At 36.9% G+C, this 17,984-nt stretch overlaps 1 protein-coding gene across 1 annotated transcript in view; it reads left to right on the forward strand.

The window, feature by feature from the left end:
• Positions 1 to 17,984, forward strand: part of LOC121418230 — a 43,583-nt gene that overhangs the window by 9,703 nt on the left and 15,896 nt on the right. The window contains 6 exon segments of the mRNA XM_041611976.1: positions 1,563 to 1,630; positions 3,871 to 3,961; positions 6,663 to 10,915; positions 11,683 to 11,849; positions 14,768 to 14,877; positions 16,369 to 16,459. Coding sequence (XP_041467910.1) covers positions 1,563 to 1,630; positions 3,871 to 3,961; positions 6,663 to 10,915; positions 11,683 to 11,849; positions 14,768 to 14,877; positions 16,369 to 16,459 — 4,780 coding nt within the window.

Genomic DNA, 17,984 nt, shown 5'->3' on the forward strand with positions numbered 1-17,984 from the left:
CAGCAACGTTAATTGCACATGAAAATATCACATATATATCAGATACGTACATCACATATCTAGCCATATCTTCTTCATTTGGAAGCTTTTTAAAATCTGGTTGTGGTGTCTAACTGGCCTGTGTTTATGGGGTCAGGTAACTATCATGGTAACTTTGATCAACAGCCAATCAGATCAGAACCAAGGATTCCATGCAAGTTACCATTAAGTTAAGTTAACATAATGGTAAATTTTTATGCAACGGGGCCCAGAATAGCTACATGTACAGTGTATTTGCCATGATGTGGGGTTAATTACCTTCTCTGCCCCCTGAATTACTGTGGAATATTTCACAAAACATATCCTCAGTTTCTGAGACAAAACATATCTTCAGTATCTGAGGCATCTAATTCTAAACCTAAGAGCTCATTTCTACAAATGTACATGTATAACACTATAGTTTATGCAAGCCTTGTCATGCCGGCCAATGCATTTATGCAGTGCAGTATGTACAGTACATTGTATACTGTATAGCCCCTTTGGATAATTAACATTTTTTTTATTTAATAAGATATATTTCACAAATATCCGCAAAACTCATATTAGAGGAATAAAAGCGATATAGCTCAATGAAGCTGTTTCCTATTGTTGACCTCGTACCATCTTATATCCAAGAACCCCAGGACGATAAAACCTGCTTTTTGGCTGAAAAAAGGCTATAAAAATTGGAAAATTTAAGCATAATTACCCTTTAACTCTACAAATAATGGTTTAAAGTTACTAATTTGGGGGTTTGGGCAGCCATTTTGGATTTTGACCTGGCACACTTTTTTCTTGGACCCGAGAGAAAAAATATTGTCTTTTCATGTTGAGATACATTACAACCTGGAATAAAAAAAAACTGTTCCCATATTGAAATTACTAAAAAAGTATTTTTGACCCATGTATAGCCCACTCCTTTTAATATGTGTTTTATTGTTTTAAAAAATTCTTGTGTATTCTGTGTTTATCAACTTTCTGTTTATTATTTTTTCTGCAAAATTTATTTTAATTTGACCAAAATGAGATGAAGTCAGTTGAGTTTAATCAAATTTAGAAATAATGAAACATTTACAAATTTTGGTTAAAACTCAATCTGCATTTGATTTGTACACGAATTCACGAGATTGGTTCTGACGTGCACTTATAAAATGTGCTTTCAAAAGTTGTCAAGCCCTGAAAGAAAAAAATCACAGCATTTTGTTACATATTAATTGCAAAACTGTTAAAAAAATGTCTAGTCTAGGTTTATTAGAATTAAGCATAATATCTCATACATACATATTTATCGTAATGTAAAGCTGTTACTGCATCATCACAATACTTATTTTGCAAAATGTCTTAATCTTCATTATTTTACATAATTTTATTTTAATAGTAAGATCAATGATGCAGTTTGTTGAGGTCCAAAGCATGTTTTGTTTCCAATTTTTTCACCTATTTAATAGTTTGTTCACTAGTTTGAAGTTGACCAAGTCACTTTGTTTTTTATACAAACATAACGTGATAACATGCTGTTGTTTTTTAATGATTTGTTTCTTTAGAGCAAATGTTCAATCCGACCATGCTGGACCGAGTGGGAGTCATCATGATCAAGCCCCTTGTATTACAGGTATAGTATTTCTATTGCTATTATTTATTTTTGTCTCACCTGCATATCAGTGCGAGACTATAGGCGCCGTTTTTCCGACGGTGTTTAAGTTTTTGAAATGACATCATAACTTAGAAAGTATATGGACCTAGTTCATGAAACTTGGACGCAAGGGTAATCAAGTATTACTGAATATCCTGTGCGAGTTTCAGGTCACATGACTAAGGTCAATGGTCATTTAGGGTCAATGAACTTAGACCATGTTCGATCAATATTGAAATCTTAACCTAAGATTAAATTTTTGAAATGTTGTCATAACTATGTGGACCTAGCTCATGAAACTTACACATAAGAATAACAAAGTATTGCTGAACATCCTCTATGAGTTTTAGGTCACATGACCAAGGTTAAAGGTCATTTAGGGTCAATGAACTTTGGGCATGTTAGAGGTATTTGTTAGATTTCCATCGTAACTTTAAATTTGAATAGAGCTAGTTCAAAGAACTTGAACATAACTGTAATCAAGTATCACCGAACATCCTGTGTGAGTTTCAAGTCACATGATTGAGGTCAAAGGTCATTAAGGTTCAATGGGGGCGGCGGGCGAATTCGACCCGGAAATGCCTAGAGTCGCCCTCGAAATCACCCCAAATCATGCTTTTGGGGGCAACATAAAATCTTAATGTCGCCCCCGATATTATTGCCAACCGATAACAACTCTGAGGCACACAAGCGCCATATGCTAGAGCTCCGCTTACCATTTAAAAATAATTAAAAAATCCGCACTCAAAATCATGAACAAGCCTTGGAAAAAGCGAGGAGCACAGTTTCAAAATCTGGAGTTGCATCTTTTTTCCATACACAGGGTATGAAAAAAAAATCAACGCAACAGTCGGAAAACGGTTGCATATATTGGGGTCCATAATGACTACCACCATGTGTAATTTCTAATGCACATGTTCCCCCTACAGATATCACAAATCTGTGATAAAATAATTCGAATTACACAGGAAATAAATCCCAGAATCTAGTAGCCTCGCATTGCTGAGTTGTCAATCGGCTTTGCTTTTCAAAACGGCTTAGTAACATCTAAAATAACTTATCTTATTTGCTAATTATAACTTAAAAATCATTTGTTTTATTTTTCTAGGGGATGAGGTAAATATCAGACAATAAATCATCAAACAAAGCTCCATCTATTTTACTAGGCCGGCGGGAGGCTCATGCATTGGCGCTTGTACTAGCTAGCCAGTCTGAGCTCTGTCTCTCTGCCAGAGCTCTGGGGGACAATTCGCTCAGTAAAGGCCTCAATGATGGTGATTTTCTGTTTCAGACAGAGTTTACATTTTGGGTACATTATTCAAAACTACCAATAAAGTTTGATGATTTCTTCATTGCCATGTTCTTAAGTTATTAATGAGTTCACTCTCACCAAATTTAGACTCCCCCCAGAGAAATGCAATTTTCGTGGAGATCTGCGTTTTCAAAGAACTTCAGGTTAAGTTAGGGTATGTGGGCCTTTATTACATGGCCGAGTACAGGTTATTGTACTGGAATAGATGGAGTAGAAATTAGATATTGAATTCATTCATATCCAAGTTAAAGTCACACCCACACAAACACACCCACATCCAAGATTCTTAGCATGAAAAAAAATAACTTAAAAAATCATACAATATTAAAAAATAAGTAATGATTCATTAATAAGTGAACAGGTATTCCTCAAAATACAAAAACGTAGCATTTGAAAAGAGCCCCCGAAAGGTAGAAATGGAGCCCCCGAAATTTTACAAAAAAATTGAAAATGGAGACCCCGAAAAAAATAATTAATTTTCCCTGACTTTGAATGTTTATGGATCTAGTTCATAAAATTTCCATTATCACTGAACATCCTGTGTGAGTTTTAGGTCACATGACCAAGGTCAAAGGTCATTAGGGTCATTGAACTTTGGTCATGTTGGGTGTATTTGTTAAATTAGCATAACTTAGAAAGTTTATGGATCTAGTTCATGAAACATAGACATAAGGGTAATCAAGTATAAATGGTTGTTTTGCACACATCTTAGATCACATGATCATGGTCAAACATACCTGCAAAGATGCTCAAATTTTATAGTTAACAACCTATGACTTCTCTATTGTACCAATGCCTACTATCCATGCTGGGATTAATGAATACTGTGGCCTCATTGACTTTTTAAATGACTGCATCTGCTTTTGATATCTGACATCTTTCTCTCTGTTTTGATTTGTGTGTAAAGGTTTGGAAACCCTGTTGTCTGGACCCATTAAACAGGAAGCACATTCCATGACCTCGGAAGAGCAAGATCCTTATGGATCCACCTTTAAAAGGTAACTTTTACCTAAATATTTTTGTGATTAGTGAGTGACGTGATTGTTTACTGCAACTCTGAAAATTAAATGCTACTTCATTTTCAACTAGGGCTGAGTCAAAACGTTTAAACGCTGTTCAAAAGACCATTAAAAGCATGAAGGATGCAAGTACGATCTTTCAGAGTCAAGAAGGAAATATTCTTCATTTTTTCATGATAGTTTCCAACTAAATAAAACTAATTTCAGGGAAATTTTGTAAAATTGATGGGCATTTCATGGATTGTAAAGATATGAAATGTAACATTTAAGTAAATTTTGGGGAAGTTTTTTTTTTTGCGCTTAAATGTTTTTCAAAATAAATGAAATGACTCGGTCCTATAAAAAGCATGCATTAGGCAGGGCTCCACACTAACCTATTTTTTCTACTGGTCCAACCTATTCATGTCGGACCAGTAGATACCAGTTTTTCAAATTTTTTACTGTCCGAACGTAAAATCTACTGGTCCCAAAAAAAAAGAAATACATTTAAAAAAGGCGCAAGTTTATTTTTCTAGCCTTTTGTTACCCCCCCCAAATAAAAAGGAAGGAAGGAAGGAAGAAAGAAAGAAAGAAAGAAAGGAAGGAAGGAAGGAAGGAAGGAAGAAAGGAAGAAAGAAAGAAAGAAAGAAAGGAAGGAAGGGAAGGAAGGGAGGGAGGGAGAAGAAAGAAGAAAGAAAGAAAGAAAGGAAGGAAGGAAAGGAAAAGGAAGGAGGGAGGAAGGAAGGAAGAAAGATTGAAAGAAAGAAGGAAAGAAAGATAGGAAGAAAACAGAGGAAGAAAGCTCCATGTAAAACCATCATCATAAATATTTATCAGTATCTTTTTGGCTCAATTAAAGTAGCTACGAAAGAAAGTCAGAAACCAAGTGTATCAACACACACATAAATGCATATGTGGGGCTAATATGTATTCAGACGATGCCACCCGAAACCCGATCTGTTTGAACCAAACAGAAGTGAAAATTTTTCCTTTTACTGCTTACAAATGACAGTTACTCCAATTTTTAGGAAATATGGACATTATAATAGCCTTTCATAAGTATGAACCGTGAATTTTGACAGTTATGTGAGAGATTTCTGCCAGAGTTTAGCCAAGTTTCGTTCGCGCAGTAGAGAATTTACCATGTGGATCGTGTGGCTGGCTAGCTACATGTACACTGTATCTACTCTAGTAATACTTGCGTGTGATTCATTCTGTGTGTATTCTGTGTGTGAATGACAGAATTTGTCGGGGGGAAGTGGTTTGCAGTAAATTTGATCATTTCTGGAAAAGTTATTGGCCCAACAATGGTTTTTATTACTTTTTATGTCGGACCCTTAAAATCGTGCTATTTTCGGAAAAATTACTGGCCCGACAATGATATTTTTTACTGGTCATGTCGGAGCAGTAAATCTTCCTATTTCTGAAAATCTACCGGCCCGACAGCGATTTTTACTGGTCTGGGACCGTCGGACTGCCGCTAGTGTCGAGCCCTGCATTAGGGAGTTGCACTTGATTTTTTTTTGAGCTGCATTTAAAGTTATGCAATTCTTCCTGCAAGAGGCCCATGGTCTCATAATCAGATAAAAAGTGTTCAAATATTTATATCGATGCTAGAGTGGATAAGGCATTGATCATTACCGTGATGTCCCTCTAAAGGCGACCACACACCTTACGATTGGTCTGCGACCCGATTTCAGAAAAAATGTAGTAGAATTTGATGCTAGTATTGAGACTTGGAATATCTTACTGTGCAATGTTCTAAATCATCGTAAGAATACCTATATTCAAATCTATGACTATGCTATCATCCTTCTTAGAATAAAAGCGAATTTAACATCTCGTCGTAATGACGTCATAGCAGTCGTACGATTGGCTACGATTTGAAACTACTTTAGCCTTTACAATCTTTCAAAATTGTTATATTAGTATTCTTTCAATTAATTTAAACCTCAAATAAAATGAGCAAAATGCAAATTGTTTCAAAATTGGATCACGAACAGTCATAAGGTGTGTGGTGCCCTTTAGAGGTCTCAAAGTCTGAGTAATGTTTCTTGCAGTATAATGAGATTAGCAATTTACTTATTGGCCTGTATCATAATCCCGGTGCATGTGCTCCACCATTTTGTTCTGTTTGCGACTAATGAACATAGGGGACATTGACACTGCAGCATTTGCGATTGAAAGAGAGCAAATTGACTGTGCACATGCACCAGGATAATGACGATACTGACCAATAATATCAGATTTTTTTCAAATTCAATTCGGTTTTATTGAACAATACTCACCAAAAATTCAGAAGAGTAACAATGTCAGTTTACAATAAGAAAATACATAATAGAGGAAATAAATAAATATGTAACATGCAATGACCATTAAAGAATGAAAAAATATATATTGTGTTCAAAATGCAATAATAGTATAACAAGAAAACGAATGAGCAAGAAAATTGAAAAATACTGCTTTGTGCTATTATATAGTATCGTGAGGGTCTTAGATCTAGATAAAGGAAATGTAGGTCTTAAATTGGTTAATAATATATTATCAGTATTTGGTGACACTGATTTTCTTTGGTCATTCACTGCTCTTGACAGATTTAGCACAGTGACACCCTGGTTCAACTCAGGCTTAATTAGGACAATTTGAGTACCCTTGACTTTAAACCTTCATTTTTATTTTTATTTTTTTATAACTGTTACAGGGCTGCAAATCAACTTAATCAGTGTCCTCCAAATTACAACGTGGAACAAAGGAAGAATGATATCAATGAAAGTAGTGTGAAAAGCAGTTTCCTGAAGTCTGTGATTGCAGCAGATTCATCGTTTGCAGCGCCTGCATTTGGGTCTTTTGCATCAACATCCAGACAACAGGCAGAAGATCAGGAAGACAGACCTCAAGGATCCAGCTTCAAGAACACTTTCTTGCAAGCAGTTGTGGCTGCAGATGCACTTGGTTCAATGAAACATCAAAGCCAGCAGCAGAATGTGGATCTTGGTATGGAGTTCACAACTTGTTACGACCCCAGTGACATCACAAACAGATATGAAGGAAACAAAGAAAAAGTTGGAGATATCACAAGAATATTTGGAGGACAGGGAGATGGGTTTGAGAATGATAATGGGATGGATATGACCACGTGTATGGGAGGTTTCGAGACAATGCAGAAGAAGCTTGCAAGACCGGCAGCAGAATCAACAAGAATTTTCGATGCTGAGAACACAAACAAAATGGAACTGACAGAGTGCCTCAAGGATTTTGGAGGAATTTCATGCAGCACTAACAAATCCCTTGGAAGGACTTTGAATCAAACAGGAACCAATTTGAATTTTACTCAGGTGTTTGGTAAAATGTCAGAAAGTGATTATGCTGACATGCCCCATGAATCCACCGCAAGACTCCTCCAGAGAATTGATGATGCCATTGCTGGAAGCGATTGTAGTGGGGCCGAAACAACAGGGGTAGATAATAGCAAAACTGGCCACATGAATGCTTTGCACAGCACAAGAAATAATACTCGAAAGTCCTTAGCCCTGGACACAATTCAAGAGGTTTCTTCATCCACAGCATCGATGTTAAATTCAACCTCTAGGGATAAATCAGCAGTGGCTGCATCCTTTGTACTTGAAGCCTGCACGGAAGATGATGAAATGGATATAACCACTTGCAGTAATTACACAAAAGACATCAGGATCAGGTCAGCTCAGGAAGAAATGAACAGGTCACTGGATAAAAATGAAGCGATGTGTGATGTTGGCGATTCAGTATCTGCTGTAAAACCAAAGGTGGTGGTTTCATCTTCTGTTGTGGCAAAAGGAAGCAGTGGAGACCATACCAGAGTGCTTGACCAAGCTGCAGATGATTCAGCTGAAATGGAAATGACCTGTGCCATTACCCAGCCACTAATCAAAGGTAAGGAGGTAAAAGAAGAACTTCCAAGGGCTCCAGCATTGTCAGATGAAGACAGAACTAGAGTTTTTACCTCGGAGGACACTGCCATGATGGAAATGACATGTGTTGTGAGTGGAGCAAGTAGGTCAGCATTACATATTGAGAGTGTCCACCAACAAAAAACGATACCTTCATCAGTCTCAAGCAAAGTAGTGTCCCACACTCATTCTGCAAAAGATGCCAATAACTCAGATGATATGGAAATGACCTGCGCCATAAATCAAACACTGATGACAGGTAGTCAGGCCAAGGGACAACTCCCACAATTAACAGTCGTTGATAAAGACACAACCAGAGTATTCAACTCTGATGACACTGCAGCAATGGAGATGACTTGTGCCATGAATCAACCTGTTATCATAGGCAGTCGGTCAAGAGGGAAACCTCTAAGCCTACAAGCAACTTCTGATGAAGACAAGACCAGAGTATTTAACTCTGATGACACTGCAGCGATGGAGATGACTTGTGCCATCAATCAACCTGTTATCATAAGCAGTCAGTCAAGAGGAAAACCTCAAATCCTACAAGCAACTGCTAATGAAGACAAGACCAGAGTATTTAACGCCGATGACACTGCAGCGATGGAGATGACTTGTGCCATGAATCAACCTTTTATAAGCAGTCAGTCAAGAGGAAAACCTCAAATCCTACAAGCAACTGCTAATGAAGACAAGACCAGAGTATTTAACGCCGATGACACTGCAGCGATGGAGATGACTTGTGCCATGAATCAACCTGTTATCATAAGCAGTCAGTCAAGAGGAAAACCTCAAATCCTACAAGCAACTGCTAATGAAGACAAGACCAGAGTATTTAACGCCGATGACACTGCAGCGATGGAGATGACTTGTGCCATGAATCAACCTGTTATCATAAGCAGTCAGTCAAGAGGAAAACCTCAAATCCTACAAGCAACTGCTAATGAAGACAAGACCAGAGTATTTAACGCCGATGACACTGCAGCGATGGAGATGACTTGTGCCATGAATCAACCTGTTATCATAAGCAGTCAGTCAAGAGGAAAACCTCAAATCCTACAAGCAACTGCTAATGAAGACAAGACCAGAGTATTTAACTCTGATGACACTGCAGCAATGGAGATGACTTGTGCCATGAATCAACCTGTTATCATAAGCAGTCAGTCAAGAGGAAAACCTCAAATCCTACAAGCAACTGCTAATGAAGACAAGACCAGAGTATTTAACGCCGATGACACTGCAGCGATGGAGATGACTTGTGCCATGAATCAACCTGTTATCATAGGCAGTCGGTCAAGAGGGAAACCTCTAAGCCTACAAGCAACTTCTGATGAAGACAAGACCAGAGTATTTAACTCTGATGACACTGCAGCAATGGAGATGACTTGTGCCATGAATCAACCTGTTATCATAGGCAGTCAGTCAAGAGGAAAACCTCAAATCCTACAAGCAACTGCTAATGAAGACAAGACCAGAGTATTTAACGCCGATGACACTGCAGCAATGGAGATGACTTGTGTCATGACTGGAGTGAATACCTCTGCATTTTCCTTTAAGAATGCACACCAAAGCAAAATTTTGTCCTCAGCAGGGCTTCCTTCTTCAGAAAAAGAGCATGCTTCATCTTTTGTATCAGGTTTGACTCAAAGTGTGGACAATGATACCAATAAGACCGCTGAAGACACTACAACATGTTTTGAAAACACTACTTACTTGAGAAAACTACCAGAAGGACTGGCTTATCAGATGAGGACAAGGAAGGGAAAGCAAGGCATGGACATCTTGCAGAATGACGACACTGCGTTCATGGAAATGACTGAATGTGTAAGTGCACCTTTCTCTTCAGAAAACTCAGATCTTCCTACAGATGATATGAAGCTGACTGAAGGTCTTGATAAACAACATGGAACGTCTCAACCAAAGATGATGAGGCAGCAGGACTATGAGAATACAAAGATATATGATGATGAGAACACTGGACACATGGAGATGACAACATGTATAGATACACTTCCGTCAATGAAGGTAGAGGGAAAGGTGTGTAGAGATGATCAAACACATGTGTTCAATAATGAGGATACTGCAAACATGGAAATGACATGTGCTGGGGTTGTCTTACCCCCACTGTCAAAAGCAAAACAGATTCCTAAAAACAGTTCTGAGGAGCCAACACATATTTCTCGGTCTGATGATCCTTCTACAGGCATGGAATCGACAGCATGTGTGCTTTCCAGGAATTCATCATCAACCGTAAATGCACATGCAGGCAGACCTGTAAACTCTGATGTACTGGGTAAAACACTTCTTTTCAGCCAATCAACATGTGACGACACATCAGGAAAAAATCAGACCCAGTCTGAGACTTCGGATGTTGCATTTCCAAGAATGAAAGTTGAGAAAATGATTCTACCACAATTTTCTACTGAATCAGAAATGAAGAATACCCAACAAACCACTCGGGTTGCTGATGTCAGCACCTTGATCAATGCTGAACAGTCTTTGAGAGATATAGATGATTTCAAGATTCAACCAAACAATGCTGCTGAAGAGAAAATCCATCAGAAAGATGGTGAGATAAATATCAGTGGTGACATCCCTCATGACAAGACATCAGATACGTATACTCTTACTCACCCCGCTCTCCAACAGGATGAGGACAATCAACTAGGGGAAGAACTAGCTGCACAGGAAAAGCTCCAACAGGGTCGCAACTCTGACACTTTCACCATCAATAATTCCTCTGTGACAGGGTCTGGGAAGAGGAAATTGAGTTCACTTACAGAGGGAATCTCACAAAGATCTACATCTGCTTCCAGTGAGGAAGGCAAGTCCAAGGCTAATGAAGAGGGGTCCACTAGTTCACCTGACTCGGAATCGCATGCATCATTTGTTTTGAAGGACAGTATCATCTTGCCAGATTGGATTGATGCCGAAGATGAGAAAGGAATTTTGGATGAACTGCCCATTGATAATGACAACACTGAAGATTTGTGCATGACTTCAAACAAGAGGCAGAGAATTGAAGATGGTAAGCTGGCATTCTTGAATAGATACGTTTTTAATGAATAATTTTTGTCTCGCATGAAAGATGTCAATGAACTTAGATTATGTTTGGGGAGTCAAAACAAAATATTTACTTACGTTTTTTTTTAATGTCAAAACTTGAAAGTATATGGATATAATTCATGAGACTTGATCCCCCCCCCCCCGGGCCTTTTAGGGTTTAGGTCAATGAACTTGGGCATCATTATTTGAAAGTTTATGGATATAGTTTTTTAAATGTGGACATAGTCGTAATCGAATTTGGAAAATTGAATTTTGGAACACTTTTACTCATTAACATATAATGTACATAATGGAATACTGTGAATAAGAAATTGACAAAACATTGAATAGCAAAGGAATGGAATTCAAGTTTGACCCTTTTTTAAATTTCCACCAAATCCGTGCAAAAGATTTGATGATAATACACCTAGTTTTAGTGAAGTAATAACAGATATTCATGCATCTATTCATTATTTTATACAAAGAATTGCCTCGCCCATGATTCTACATAATAATATTTTTTTACAAGTATCCTGTCAAATTAATCCTATCGATTGAAGAAAAAAAATCTATTTGGAATAGCGCACATGAACAAGTGACTAGAATACTCATTCACTTACATCTCTGAACATGTTGTAAAAAATGATATATATCTTGCCTCAGAAGTTACTTTTCATTTTCAAGTATAAATTTGTTTTAATTTAGCAGCCGAATAATATCAGCTTTTGATTCAAATTCATTTATTGACAGCTGTCTTCACATCATCTTATATGGATGCATCCCATTTGACCTCTAACCTTTCCCATCTGCCCTTGTCATCCGAGAGGGGTTCAAGTTCAGTTGAAGACTTCTTGCAAATGTTATTCAAGTTCAACGACCTTCCTATGGGCAAACGTAGTGTCATGTGTCCCACAAAGGCAAGTACCGAATAATGAATGACATTACTTGGCAAACTGTACAATTTTAACCCTAAAAAGACTGGGGGGCCTTTTAGCCCCCCCTGTACATAAATCGCGATAACTTTTTTGCGCATGAAGCGTTCGCGTCGCCATTTCATGACTTTTCTCTTGAGTTTTGCGCAACTTTTGATACCAAATTTGTATACCCCCATGCCGCGGTTGCGGAGTTACGTAACATTTTCGTATCACATGTCACGTAAGAAATTGAAATTTGTATTCGTTTGTGTGTAAAGTGTATGGTATTTGAATGAATGTTATACACATTGTTTTCTAACTACATTTTTATTTGTTTCTTTCTATATTATGTCACTTATGAATTCAAGTAGCAGTTCTAGGATATGAAAATAATGAAAAAATTGCATAAAAAATAAAGAAATACATAAGAAATGCAAAATAAAGAAATACATAAGAAATTAAAATCAAAGAAAAACATAAGAAAAGTAGTGCAAAATACCAGAATCGCTTGCACAACTATATTCTTGGGTGCAGGAAACACTGAATAGACAAGTAATGTCACACTTTAGTTGATTATGCTATAATTGATATTGAATAAGTTATATATTACACAAACCCAAAATATATCTAGAATACTCAAGAATTTGCAAACAGGAATTTATGGACCGCAGTAGGTACCAAAATATGAAAAATTCAATTTTTTAATAAAAATTTGCATATTCGCATAATTAATTATGAATATAATTTGCATAAATTATGTGATATCTCCTATGCTTTGTTTTCACCAGCTAGTGTACATGTAACACATCACTTGTGTATCTTCCAAGATTGCTTTGTCTCATTGCAAGAGAGTGTAATGCAATAAAACATGCCAATTATTGTATTTCTCTACATAACGCATGCGGAGTACTTATTTGCATATTTAGTAATTACTAATTTGCATAAGCATATCTAATAATTCAAGCATGAAACAACACAATTCCATGATAAACAACCTCTTCTTACAGCTGAAAACCTTGAAACAGGAATTTATGGACCGCAATAAGTACCAAAATATGAAAAATTCCATTTTTGATAAAAAATTGCATATTCACATAATTAATTATGAATATAATTTGCATAAATTATGTGATATCTCTTATGCTTTGTTTTCACCAGCTAGTGTACATGTAACACATCACTTGTTTATCTTCCAAGATTGCTTTGGCTCATTGCAAGAGAGTGTAATGCAATAAAACATGCCAAATGTTGTATTTCTCTACATAACGCTTGCAGAGTACTTATTTGCATATTTAGTAATTACTAATTTGCATAAGCATATCTAATAATTCAAGCACGAAATAACACAATTCCATGATAAACAACCTCTTCTTACAGCTGAAAACCTTGAAACGGGAATTTATGGACCGCAATAGGTACCAAAGTATGAAAAATTCAATTTTTTGATAAAAATTTGCATATTCGCATAATTAATTATGCAAATATTGAAAAATACAATGAATATCAGTATTTTGACTATGTTTTCTTTTAGAGGACATGACAAAGGATGTGTGTGCCAAATTTGGTTGCGATCGGACGACCAACGGCCAAGATCTTAGGGGGGCCCAAAAGGCCCCCCCCCCCCAGTTTTTCTAGCCTCCAAAATAGCCCAGTCTTTTTAGGGTTAAATGTGTAATTTATTTCATACTGATTATGTGCACATGCAACCCAAATGAAGTAAAAAGAATGGTCATTGAAGGATATATAATAATAATACTAATAATTAGAAAATGAAGGATTTGTATAGCGCACGTATCCACCTTGCTAGGTGCTCAGGGCACTCCTATATTACCCCGGCTAAGCTAGTCTACTGATTCTGGTGCGCACAGTGTTTTGAGGAATTACTTCCTGCCGGTATCCATTTACCTCACCTGGGTAATAATAATACTACATATGATTTATACATCTTTTCCATTTTGATTTTGCTCAAGGCGCCTAGAAGAGAGCAAAACATAAAAGTAAAAGAACTTCGAGAAGTACAAGAAAGGGTAAATTTATTGCAAATGAGGAAAAATGTGTTCTAACCTAGTACCTGCTGGTGAACAAATGTAATTTTACATGTAGGTTGCCCTAATTGGGATAAATTTCTTGCTGAAGGAAAATATGGCTTGGAATTGAACCCACGTCCTTCAGATTGAAAGACGAAAATCTAGACCACGACGCCCCCACATTTATACTAGTATAAAGATGAAAAAACATGTACAAGAAAATGTCATAAGTTTCTTATTCTACATCTGATTTTGATGAAATGGTAAGTTTTTATAAACAGTTTATTTTGAAATAGAAATTTGACTAAACAGTGTTCTAGATAACAGACAAGCTATGTAGAGGAAAATCATACTTTTCACAATTGAGATCTCAGGGTTGAGGGGCTGATATTTATTTACTGGGGAGGGGGTGCCTGGTTCAGCCCCCCCCTCAAAATTTTTGAAAATCTGCAGCACAAATTGTTTTCACCGCGGCGCTCGCTGACATTTTGCTCTCATTTTTGCACGCAACTTTTAAGACAAAATTTGTGACCCCAGGGTATGCGGTTCCGAAATTACGCAAAAATATCGTAAGGGCATGCAGACCAAAAATTGTTCAAAAACGTGAACTTGTGTACAAATCCAATGCATATTGTGTATTTAGCAAAACTTCATGAATGTAACATTTCTCCTTTTTGTAGATTACGCAATGCGTAACACGCATGCCAATTTTCATCACGATCGCGTGATCGTTTGCCGAGATCATAAGGGGGAGCTGAATTAGCCCCCTGTCTATTTTGGCGTCCAGTAGCCCAGTCTTTTTAGGGTTTACCCATTCTTGTTGGGGTGGACTAGGTCTTTGATGATTGTAGTTGACTCCAAATGTATAAAGGTCTCTTTTTTTTGTCCATTCAGATTTCTGAGCCTTCTACACTAAGCAGCCAATTAGAAGATACCTGTGTCATTAAACCTAAAGCTGATATGTACGAATGGGCCATCAAATTTCTCACACCAACTGTTCAAGAGTAAGTTTTTTTTTTTTGCAATAATGACAATTTGTTTTCAATTCCAATACATATGTAGTCTTTAAAAGTTTTTGAAAAATATTGTTTTAAATTAAAAGTTCTATGTGAGTGCTTGTTTCAAAATCACACAACATTTTGTTAAGGCATGTCAGACCAAAATTGCTCAGAAACGTGATTTCATGTGCAAAGTCAATGCAAATTGTGTTTTCAACCAAAAATCATAAATGTATGATTAGTTTTAGTTTTGCTGGTCTAAATAGATTTATTTCATGCTATTAATGATTTCAACAGAGTCCCTGAAAAATATCATCTAAAAACAATGAATAGAAGGTCTAAAAAACACATAAATACATACGAAATTTCTCTGATATCTATATTTGAAAGTTTATCGATTTATTTCATGAAATGTTGACATGGTAATCAAGTATCACTGATCATCTTGTACAAGTCTTAGGTCACATGATCAAGGTCAAATGTCAATTAGGCTCAGTGAACATAGTATTATAACAATGGTGTGTATTTTGTGAATGATTATTTTATAGTCGTTTTTAAAGTCGGCACTGTAATACAGGCAAGACTGCTATAGGGGCTCCACTTGTTAGCTGATGAAACCGATAATACTAAGTTGCGCAAAATTCATTAAGTGCCTAGTGTATTGCAATGACTCATAAACTGATGTGAAGTCTACTTTTGTTAAAGGGGAATCCAACCCAAATAAAAACTTGTTCTTAGGGGAATAAGAAAAATCAGACAAGTTGATAGGTGAAAGTTTGAACACTATCTGACAAATAATAAGAAAGTTATGCTTTTTTTAAAGTTGTGAATATTGGTAATCCCTAGATCCATGGAGACTGCAAATTGGCCACATATGTGATGTCACAGTGATGTAAGGCAAGGACTACTCTTCCATGTACTCCAATACATAAAATGGCTAATATGTCATTTTTTCAAATGTTTTACTTCAAATTTTATTTTTCTTTCATGAGGACATTAAACAATATACTACCAGGGTTATATTTAGATTGCTGCCCCATGGGAATGGGCAGTTAGGAGAAAACCACAAATCCCTGATAATTAAGTACATGGCCTATGGGAAAGTTGTCCTTGCCTCTTGTCATGATTTACTTACTCAGTTGCCAATTTGAAATCTACATAATCATAGGGATTTCAATTTTAAAGCAGCCATAACTTTCTTATTGCTGGTCCGATTTCTTTCAAACTTTCACCATTCTGTTTTATTTATTTTTTCCTTTCCAACACTACATTTTATGACCAAGGCTGGATTCCCCTTTAAAGCCATTGACATTATTGAATTGCATCTATCATTTGTGTATGTTATTTTATATTATACACTGCAAATTAATATTTTTTTAAGTCTTGTAATTAAAGCTCAGTACTACTGAATGATTTGAGGATGTCATATACATGTGATAATGAGGCCTTTTGTTTTTATGATTGTACTAACACAATGCTTTGACTTTCTCTTTGTAGGCTAAGGAAATCGGTGGCATCACAAGATCCAAAACACTTTGAAGAGAATGTTCCCATTGTCAAGGAATTGCAATCTGCTGGTCCTGAAAGAGTAGGTTTTTTTTTCATTGATAGAAGGGTCAGATATTGTCAAGGGATACACTATTTCAGGGGAAGCGGGTTTTGAATGTTACAACAGGGCTCCACACTAACCCATTTTTTCTACTGGTCCAACCTATTCATGTCGGACCAGTAGATACCCAGTTTTTCCAATTTTTACTGGTCCGAACCTAAAATCTACTGGTCCCAAAAAGTAAAGAAAACATTAAAAAAAGGTGCAAGTTTATTTTTCTAGCCTTCGTGACCCCCCCCCCCCCCCCCCCCCCCCCGTAAAACGAAGGAATGAAGGACAAAAAGAAAGCAAGACAGAAACGAAGAGAGTAAGAAAGAAAGAAAGAAGGAAAGAAGGAAGGAAGGAAAGAAGGAAGGAAAGAAAGGATGGAAGGAAGGAAGGAAAGTAAGAAAGGATGGAAGGAAGGAGGAGGAAGGAAGGGAGGAAAGAAGGGAGGAAAGAAAGGAGGAAAGAAGGAAGGAAAGAAGGAAGGAAAGTAAGAAAGGATGGAAGGAAAGAAGGAAGGAAAGGAGGAAGGAAGGAAGGAAGGAAAGAAGGAAGGAAGGAAAGAAGGAAGGAAAGTCAGAAAGGATGGAAGGAAGGAAGAAAAGATGGACGGAAAGAAAGGATGTAAGGAAGGAAAGAAGGAAAGAAGTAAGGAAAGAAGGAAGGAAGGAAAGTAAGAAAGAAAGAAAGAAAGAAAGGATGGAAGGAAGGAAGGAGGGAGGAAGGAAGGGAGGAAAGAAGGAAGGAAGGAAAGTAAGAAAGAAAGAAAGAAAGAAAGGATGGAAGGAAGGAAAGAAGGAAGGAAAGAAGGGAGGGAAGGAGGGAGGAAAGGAGGAAGGGAAGAAGGAAGGAAAGAAGGAAGGAAAGAAGGAAGGAAAGAAGGAAGGAAAGAAGGAAGGAAGGAAAGAAGGAAGGAAAGAAGGAAGGAAAGAAGGAAGGAAAGAAGGAAGGAAAGAAGGAAGGAAAGAAGGAAGGAAAGAAGGAAAGAAAGAAAGAAAGAAAGAAAGGATGGAAGGAGGGAAAGTAAGAAAGAAAGAAAGAAAGGATGGAAGGAAGGAAAGAAGGAAGGAAAGAAGGGAGGAAAGGAGGAAGGAAGGAAGGGAAGAAGGAAGGAAGAAGGAAGGAAAGAAGGAAGGAAAGAATAGGAAGGAAAGAAGGAAGGAAAGAAGGAAGGAAAGAAGGAAGGAAAGAAGGAAGGAAAGAAGGAAGGAGGAAAGAAGAAGGAAGGAAAGAAATAGAGAAAAAAAATAAAAGAAAGATTGAAAAGAAAGAAGGAAAGAAAACAGGAAGAAAACAGAGGAAGAAAGCTAAAACTATTATAAATAATTTGTTTCTTTTTTGGCTCAATAAAAATACCTACGAAAGAAAGTCAGAAACCAAGTGTATCAACACACACATAAATGCATATGTGGGGCTAATATGTATTCAGACGATACCACACCGAGACCCGATCTGTTTGAACCAAACAGAAGTGAAAATTTACCCTTTTACTGCTTACAGATGACAGAGTTACTCCAAT

This window comes from Lytechinus variegatus, chromosome 7, assembly GCF_018143015.1.
Source record: "Lytechinus variegatus isolate NC3 chromosome 7, Lvar_3.0, whole genome shotgun sequence".
NCBI lineage: Eukaryota > Metazoa > Echinodermata > Echinoidea > Temnopleuroida > Toxopneustidae > Lytechinus > Lytechinus variegatus.